The sequence below is a fragment of the Camelina sativa genome, chromosome 3, assembly GCF_000633955.1.
Source record: "Camelina sativa cultivar DH55 chromosome 3, Cs, whole genome shotgun sequence".
NCBI classification, from domain to species: domain Eukaryota; kingdom Viridiplantae; phylum Streptophyta; class Magnoliopsida; order Brassicales; family Brassicaceae; genus Camelina; species Camelina sativa.
In genome coordinates this window covers 21,508,265-21,517,983 of record NC_025687.1, presented here as the reverse complement: position 1 = coordinate 21,517,983, position 9,719 = coordinate 21,508,265, and the positions used below count along the sequence as shown (strand labels likewise).

The window sequence follows — 9,719 nt, the reverse complement described above, 5'->3', positions numbered from 1 at the left end:
CTGGATCACCCTGCGCTGCATCCCCCACACCCGGGGCACCCAAACCAGCCTGGTCTCCAGACACACTAGGATGAACCTGTAACTCCGCTATTTTCATGGGTTTAGAATCAATTTCTTCTTTCTCAAAGTTGAGTGTGAAACCATGGCTTATCTAAGCGTTTAGATGTGTGTTTTGTATGTTTTTTTGGGTGATTGATTGCTTGTGTGTGTGGTTGTCGTGGTGGTATTGGTCTATTGAGGGCGGATTCAATCAATCATATTCAAACATGAACCAATTTTGTTTTCTCATATTCAATCTAATGAAAAATCTTATGTCTTCGTGTTTTTTCATTGACTCTTCATATTCTTTCTTGTCATCTTCATTGTCATTTTTCCATGGTATTTGTTATTGTTATTTTCATCGTCCTCTTCTTCGTTATACTCTTATTTTTCCTCTTCCTCGTCCATTTCCTCGCTTTCTTCCACTGAATACCACACAACTTACTTTTTGTTTATTCTCAGCACACTCCCAGACCAAACTCATAATAATTTTTTTTGTAAGATTTGTGCAATTCATGAAGACCAACATAGCCGCCACATAGTACAGTTATTGATTGATACTTTCAAGTTTCAACCATATATGCAGTTTTAGATCCACACGTACTCAAAACTTCTCAAACCAATAATGATACTTAAACTTTTTATAGAGTTTATATATTTATAGTATCTTAAACCTTCTATGGAGTTTAAGTATTTATCATATTTTAAAACATTCTATAAAGTTAAAATATTTATATAATCTTTTAACCTTTTAAGAGTTTCAATATTTATAATATTATAAAATTTTAAAATTTTAAAATTATAATATTTTAAAAGTTTTTAAAGCTCAAAACTTTTAAAAGTTTTGATACTTATAATATTTAAAACTTTTTGAAAAATTAAATATTAGAAATATTGAAAATTTTAAAAGTTTTTATTTACTCCAATAAAACATCCAATCAAATTTTTGTGCTCATTCGTAGTTGGAAGCATATTAGTTATTTATATTGGTTCTGAAACATTTTCTAAAACTTTGCTAGCGGATGTGGGACGTTTTACATATTTCTTTTAGTTCATAGATTATTTTTTTTCCTTTTTTAATATCATAATAATTTATAAAACTATCGTATTTTTCAAAAATGTTAAATAATGAAGTGATTAGTCGTGATTGGTTGTTCAAAATCGTATGTTAACATAAGATGGGAACCAAATCAAAATTCTTTTTTTTTCGTCTGATGAATTTCATTTCATTGACAAACGTCCAAGGTAAAATACCAACAGCCGGTGATAACCAAATCAAAATTCCAAAAATTACATTTATGTTAGCTAAAATATAAAAAATGGAGATTTCTAATAGCACCATTTTATAAATAACTAGATAAGGCCCGCGTTATTATACGGATAAAAATTAAAATTATTTAGAATAATTAAGTAGTAATATACATGTTTTTAGAATTTCTCTTGTAACATTTTAATATTAAATATAAACCTCTTATNTAAAAACATATATAAAAACATAGAGACATTCTCATCAAATAACTTAAGAGTCATTTCTATAAATTATAATTAATTTCGAATTATCTTATGTTTTAACATATGGATTACGNTTTATAATATTTTCTCCAATTTCTACGTACAATTTCTATTAATATAACACTTTATGACTATTTGAACTATGCAATATATTTTTTTATTGGTTAAAATTTTATAAATGACATAATATTTATTGTTTATTAATCTTTGTGTTTTTACCTTAAAACTTTTATAGGACTGGAAGTACCATTTAAATATCTATAACATCATAATAAACCATATTTTAAGTTTAATTATACATTTCATCTTAATGCATATAACTAAATATTTTATATCAGACACAATTAATACATTATATCAAATCTGTATCTTAGTAAGAATCATAAATACAAATAAAAATTAACAAAATACAATTCACAACAAAAACTGAATCAACATTATTTAAGATGTATTTGTTATGTTGTTATCTCATAAGTACTAATTTTACCTCATGTCATAATCAATTTTAAATGAGTGAAGTTTTATAAAATAAAAACATATATAAAAACATAGAGACATTCTCATCAAATAACTTAAGAGTCATTTCTATAAATTATAATTAATTTCGAATTATCTTATGTTTTAACATATGGATTACGAAAATACATGTGTTGAAATTATAAAATCAAATGTAAAAAAATATTACTAATATTCTTAAGAAAATTTGTTAGACATACCCTTTTTGGTATACCCCTTTTCAAAAATACTTTTTTTTGAAAATTTTTATTTTACACTCTTTTACACAATTACAACATGTTAAATTAATTTTTGGAATTTGTTTTTAGGTTTGGATTCTCTCTTTTACATTTAGGATATAGTTTTGAGGGATTAAAATTTAGTCTTTGGAATTTAGGACCTAGAATTTAGTTGTTTTATACATAGAAAAAGACGTATTTTTGAAAATAGACAACATGATAGGGTATTTCTTAAAAGTGACATAGGAAAAGTGATATTTTTCAAAAATCACCCTATTTTTAAATGATTTTTTTTAAAGATAATACATATTAATATTTGAAAAAAAATTAAACTTAAATAAATTTCATCTTAGACATTCAGTTTAGTAATCACATTACTGTCTATTTTNGTATCTTAGTAAGAATCATAAATACAAATAAAAATTAACAAAATACAATTCAAAACAAAAACTGAATCAACATTATTTAAGATGTATTTGTTATGTTGTTATCTCGTAAGTACTAATTTTACCTCATGTCATAATCAATTTTAAATGAGTGAAGTTTTATAAAATAAAAACATATATAAAAACATAGAGACATTCTCATCAAATAACTTAAGAGTCATTTCTATAAATTATAATTAATTTCGAATTATCTTATGTTTTAACATATGGATTACGAAAATACATGTGTTGAAATTATAAAATCAAATGTAAAAAAATATTACTAATATTCTTAAGAAAATTTGTTAGACATACCCTTTTTGGTATACCCCTTTTCAAAAATACTTTTTTTTGAAAATTTTTATTTTACACTCTTTTACACAATTACAACATGTTAAATTAATTTTTGGAATTTGTTTTTAGGTTTGGATTCTCTCTTTTACATTTAGGATATAGTTTTGAGGGATTAAAATTTAGTCTTTGGAATTTAGGACCTAGAATTTAGTTGTTTTATACATAGAAAAAGACGTATTTTTGAAAATAGACAACATGATAGGGTATTTCTTAAAAGTGACATAGGAAAAGTGATATTTTTCAAAAATCACCCTATTTTTAAATGATTTTTTTTAAAGATAATACATATTAATATTTGAAAAAAAATTAAACTTAAATAAATTTCATCTTAGACATTCAGTTTAGTAATCACATTACTGTCTATTTTATCGTAAACCCATAATTCACTTCTTCATGGATTAGAGTTAAAATTTTAATAAAAAATAATATGAGCATCGTATGAGATAATATGTATATTGGTTAGTATTTTAAATTTAACAATAAAAATAATCAGTAAAAAAATCAGTTAACATCCACAAAATTTTTGGAAATCCAAAAATATCCTAGATATTATTCTTCTATATGTCATAATTTTGTAAGTAATACTTTGTCAATTCTCATTAATTAACCAAAATATCTTTCCTACAAACTCAAATTTTCTATTATTTTTAGGTTTTTCATTTTACTACATGCATTAAAATCTTTAAGATAAAACATGTAAAACTATAGTAATACACATCATGTATTGAATTTTTTTCTTTTTAAGTTTATATTACAACAATAAATACAATTGATATCTGACTAAAATTATGTTAATAACTTATGTTATTCTTTTTAACTTTGTTATTCATTATTTATTGATTAATATACATGCTAAATAAATTAAGTTTTTGATTACACATGTCAAATTTTATCAAAAACACACATATAATATAATTAGCAAACAATGGAAATATATTGATTTTGTTAGTTTTTATTTTTGATTTAGAAAATAATTTTTTTTAAAATATAAACATGTAAAATTCTGTAGATATAATTAAGTTGTCCTACTACGTTTATAAAAAAAAATTGACATTTGTCAACATTTGAATGATACAATTGACACGTATCAACATTGAATGATACAATCGACACGTGTCAACATCTGAATGATACAATTGACATGTGTTACGAAATTTGACATCAAACCTTATATAATAAGATTTTATTGTTATGTGGATATCTATTATTAGCCTAATGTAAAGCATAAAGCTTAAACCTAATATTATATTATTATATAAATGTTTTATACAGGATGAATAAGAGAACTTTTCCCCTAAAACTCTTGTTTCTAACCGCCGCCACACTATTTTACTTTTATTTTCACCGCCGCTTTTCACAATTTTTTTTTCTTAAGCTTGTCACGATAGATTCGAAACACGCAGGTGAATATTAAGCTCGCCGCGATAGCAATATACATCCTCCCCCGCCGTTCGTTTCGTCGGTGAGTAAATAGTCTTAAAAATTCAGTCTTCATCCTCTAGGTTTATTTTCAGTTATGGCCTCTCTATTTTAATCGGTAGCTAGGGTTTCTCTAGTTCTTCATATAAGAATTAACAAATCTATCTCTTGTGTTTTTCGATCAGCAAAACAAAGCAATCATGGTTTCAGATTCCATCCCGACTGATCTCGTCCTCGAGATATTATTGAGATTGCCTGCAAAGTCAATCGCTAGGTTTCATTGCGTGTCGAAGCAATGGGCATCAATGCTTTCTCGTCCATATTTCACAGAGCTGTTCCTGACCAGATCCTCTGCTCAGCCGCGTCTCATATTCGCCATTGAAAAAGATGGTCTGTGGAGCATCTTCTCGTTGCCTCACCATCAAAGTTTATGTGAGAAGTCTGTATTGTCTTCTCTTGTAGTAACAGCCGAATNTTTTTCGATCAGCAAAACAAAGCAATCATGGTTTCAGATTCCATCCCGACTGATCTCGTCCTCGAGATATTATTGAGATTGCCTGCAAAGTCAATCGCTAGGTTTCATTGCGTGTCGAAGCAATGGGCATCAATGCTTTCTCGTCCATATTTCACAGAGTTGTTCCTGACCAGATCCTCTGCTCAGCCGCGTCTCATATTCGCCATTGAAAAAGATGGTCTGTGGAGCATCTTCTCGTTGCCTCACCATCAAAGTTTATGTGAGAAGTCTGTATTGTCTTCTCTTGTAGTAACAGCCGAATTTCATATGAAGTTCCCTCAAGACGATAAGCGGATCTGTTCTCGTGATGACCGAACATTTTCTTGTGGCTATGCCGGTGGTTTGATATATTTCTATGGTATGTGGACCAGAGATAAAGATTATTACAGAGAAGTGCCTGTGATGTTTAACCCTAAAACCGGAAGGTATGCAGCCTTACCATATCTGTATAGGTACAGAAAGACGTATAGTTTTCTAGGATTTGATCCCATTGAGAAGAAATACAAGGTATTGTTCATGTCTTGCCCGTATTGTCGTGATCACAATAAAATTCTGACACTAGGAACTGGAGAAATGAGTTGGAGAAGGATAAAAAAATGTGCCGTAAGACATGAGAATGTGAGTGAAGGGATATGCATCAATGGGGTTGTGTATTACTTAGGTGACACGTCTGAGGAGTTACTTGAATTTGTGATAGTTTGCTTTGATGTTAGGTCTGAGAAATTCGACTTTATTTACCCAGAAGGCTATTGTGAATTGATTAACTATATGGGAAAGTTAGGTTTGGTTTATTATGATGACTACGCTGATGACGTTGTTGAGTTGCGTTTGTGGGTTCTAGAAGATGTCGAGAAACAGGAATGGTCAAAATATGACTACACTTTGAGGGATGATAAGTTCTTGGATCATTACGTGTCCATCGTTGCGGTGACTGCTACGGGTGAAATCGTTTTGTCGATGGCTGATTATAAATCTAAACAACCGTTTTGTGTTTTCTACTTCAATCCCGAAAGGAACATTCTTCAGCGTGTTGAAATCCAAGGTTTTGGAGATTACCATGATGCAGTCGACAATCCTAGTAGAGTACACGTCTTTGTAGACGACGTCTTTTTAAAGGATTGTAGTAGACTCTACGCCTATGCAGACAATATAGAAGATCTTAATGTTAATGATTCAAAGCTACTCAAGTCAAAACTCTATGAATCTATTTATCCGAAGATAGAAGAATACGAAGAATCAGAATCATCAGACGAAGAATACAATTCTGATGGAGATAGGGTTCCTAAAAACAGGTTCAGCAGTTTTGGTTACTCTTTTTCTGTTGGAGAATCACTTCCTTTAGATGGAGAGCCAGTTGATTCAGATGGGGCTGACAGTGACAGCGAGTCTGGATTGTTGCATGAAAGTCAGAGACCGGTTCAGCCATCCATCAAAGCTAAAGGTATACAAGAGTCGTCTAATGTTCGTGGCCGTGGAAATCGTGGACGTGGAAACAGTGGCCGTGGAAATCGTGGCCGGGGTAACCGTGGACGTGGCTAGTTGTCCTCCATGATGAACTAAGAAGAATACCCAACATCATCAATTAATAATATTCTCTACGAGTTAATGAATATAAAACTGTGGTTGTAGAGTTTGCTGTGTCTTGTGATGAGAAACAATTATGCAACATCGATTTGTTTGATGAAAAACGATTAATATGAACTTCTTTTTTTCTTTTGGTAAAAGATTGACCCGTTTCTTTACGTACAAAGAATCTATTGATCTCTGTTAAAATATTGATTTCTCCTCTTTTCATGGAAGACAGAATAAATATAATTTTTTGTTTAACTGAAACTGAAACTTGTTATTTACATCATGAAAAAATTGATTTCTGTATATAGAAATGAGAAAACAAACAGACACTACAACACATTGAGTTGTGTCTTGCGACTCACGCTCGAATAAAACAACACAAACAGAAACTAAAAACTTAATCTCAAACACCAAAAACTTAAACAAAGAAAAGGAGTCTTTTAAATAAGTCATCTTCTAACAACATTTAACTAAGATTAAGATTCCATAATGTTTGGGTGGACTCTTAAGTTTGGGTAGATTATTCGTTGTATATTTTTTGAGTATATGACTTACTAACCCACAAATCTTCGGTCCTTAGAGTTAATGTCGAAGTCAACCCATATTAACTCTTCTAGTACTAGGGATATTCATATTACCAAATACCAACACATGATTTTTACTTTCTTTCTTTATTTGTGGTTGAAAATCGATCTGTATGCTCTTTCATAGTACCCTAGCTAGAAACATGTTTAGTCGCCTTTATATATATGATGATAACAATCTTGGATCCTAGGTAAAGATAAACTGAGTTGTTAAAGATATGAAATATATTGGAATGATAAAAAAGTATATATTTGAAATAAACTCTGATCTTTTCATCATCATCACTCAGCGTTCGCGGGCGTATCAGAAACTCACAAAAATTAAGGTTGGTTTTGTCAAGAACGTTCATGTGTCATAAAAGAAAAAAAGTTGGGCTAGTCAATTAAGACTCATACCCACACCCACCCGATTACTATGATTTTTACCCACTCAAAAAAGTCAGGTCACGGTGGTATTTCTTGTCAGGTAGTTCTCAGTTTGGCGCTAGGCCAACTTAATTGATGCATGTTAAGTTGATGCAACTTAATTTCCAATTTGTTGCAATTGTCCGCAATATTCGAATGCCACCACGACTCTATGTAAATTCAAATATACTGTGTGGAACACAAATTTTGCTCATTTTATTCAAATATCTTCCGTGAAGTTTACATCAAACTAATTTCCCATTCAACGAAAAGTGTCTATGGCTCCGAATAGTATACTCTATACTGACCAAAGTTGATAGATCCCAAAGCGTAATTTTTGTATAAGGTATTTTGGTAACCCATTCGAAGTCCTTATCTCAAAGACCAAAACTTTACCAAAGAAATATTAGTGTTGATTAAATAAGTAAAGCTGTTTCAGCTTCAACCTTTTTGCTTTCTTTTAAAATCATGTAACTATATATCCTCACTCATATAAACTTAAGAAATACTTGAATCTGAAGGTTTTGTTGTAGGACTCGAACCTGAAGGCTTTGTTGTAGGACTTGAACCTGAAGGCTTTGTTGTAGAACTTGAATCTGAAAGCTTTGTTGTAGGACTCGAATCTGGTGTGGCCAAATGGGATGTTCGGTTGGGACTAGTGGAGCCTGATGATGATTGTGTGACTGAGGTTACGCTTGGTAGATTCTCCTGAGAAGCATGCATGTTCACTCTGATCCTATTGTGGATGTTCACATACTCATCGGTTTCGTCAAGGATCTCTTCCTGAAATCAGAGCAAACACATTTAGCCACATTTAAACATAAGGCAGATGCTTATGATTCGGATTCAGTTACCTGAAGAAGCTCTTCGATAACGTCCTCCATGGTGATAACTCCTACAACTTCTTCATTGGTAGGGAAATCAGGTATGGGGGTATTCTCAATATCCAAAATGCAGAACGAACAGCCTCTATGTCGCTTCTTAGCTGGAGCAGCCAATAAACTCGTTTTCCCCTGCTGCTCCTCACCGTTCTCGCTCTTGCCGGATTTTGCATCTCCAGTTTCAATTTTGAATACTGAATTCCAAACAAACATTAAGGTGACATGTGTTTTCATGTTTATCTATGGAAACTCGCTGAGTCATGCCAAGTCATACCTTCCTTCTCTGATACCTCAAACTGAGCTTTTGGTTTCCTACAACTGTCCTTGAAAAGTTCATCTTTTGTTTTCTTGTTTTTCCTGCGCTCAATACCATTTTCGCTTGTTTCGGAAGATTGCTCCTGCTCTTCAAGATCCTTATAGACAACTGCTATGTGACTGTGACCCTTCTGGAACTCGTTTAGGATATCGTATAGTGGCATTGTCTCAGAGACACTGCAGACAAAGAGAATTGCAAATAGAACTCAGTGTAATGCTATACAATCCTGGACGTAAACAATGTCAAGAAAAATCAAACATTAGAGAGCGTCATTTACCGCGGAATTTTCCTCATGGACATTTTTCTCAGAGGAACTTCTTTTCTAGCATCAACTGCCAAGAGATTTTTAACCTGTACCAGCATAACGAGACATTACATGCTGTAAAAGGAGAAGTTCACACTCTTCATATGTAACTACTCTTTATCATTGTAAAGAGAAACCAGTTATGATGTAAATGCATGATTTGATATTTACAAGATAGTCTTTCTGGAAACTCCTCTATCGTCAAATAGATTACGCATTGTCTTAAATAGTTAAGTTCAAGCTCGACAATAAAGTTTACTTGGAGTATTCAACAGACAGAAACATCAACTATGCAAAAATAATGAAGTGAAACTACGAAAGATACTTTACCAGAATGAGCCCAATTATATGTGTGGGGTTTCTGAAGTAAACTGGAACTCTGCTATGACCAACTGACATTATTGTATTCAAGGTTTCCCTGTATTGTAAATGACAGCAAATTATAAGTCCAAAATATGCAAGCGTATATCTAGAAGAGAAGATAAAAGGAAACAGAAGAAACGAAAACCCACAAATTAAGATTGGTATCAAGATCAAGGGAAAAAGCATTTGAAATGGGAGTCATTGCATCTTTTGCCGTCTTTTCAGTTAATTCAAGTGCACCTGTGATGATAGAAGTCTCATCGTTTGTTAGATCTCCACCTTTCCCAGCCTAATAAA

At 31.4% G+C, this 9,719-nt stretch overlaps 2 protein-coding genes across 2 annotated transcripts in view; one reads left to right on the top strand and one right to left on the bottom strand.

Annotated features, from left to right (window-relative positions):
* LOC104777668 (F-box protein At1g47340-like) lies at nt 4,986-6,710 on the top strand. Its single transcript, XM_010501959.1, has one exon. The coding sequence runs from the start codon at nt 4,986-4,988 to the stop codon at nt 6,534-6,536; it is 1,551 nt and encodes a 516-aa protein (XP_010500261.1). The 3' UTR covers nt 6,537-6,710.
* Nucleotides 7,878-9,719, bottom strand: part of LOC104777667 (DUF21 domain-containing protein At1g47330) — a 5,078-nt gene continuing 3,236 nt past the window's right edge. Inside the window, exons 10-11 of the mRNA XM_019243868.1 lie at nt 8,413-8,453; nt 7,878-8,341 (exon numbers count right to left, since the gene is read on the bottom strand). Of these exons, the coding sequence (XP_019099413.1) occupies nt 8,057-8,341; nt 8,413-8,453 (326 nt within the window). The 3' untranslated portion in view covers nt 7,878-8,056. The remainder of the gene's footprint in view (nt 8,342-8,412; nt 8,454-9,719) is intronic.

Excerpts from the sequence above, each read along its gene's own strand:
- LOC104777668 (XM_010501959.1), top strand. The coding sequence starts at position 4,986 with ATGGTTTCAGATTCCATCCCGACTGATCTCGTCCTCGAGATATTATTG.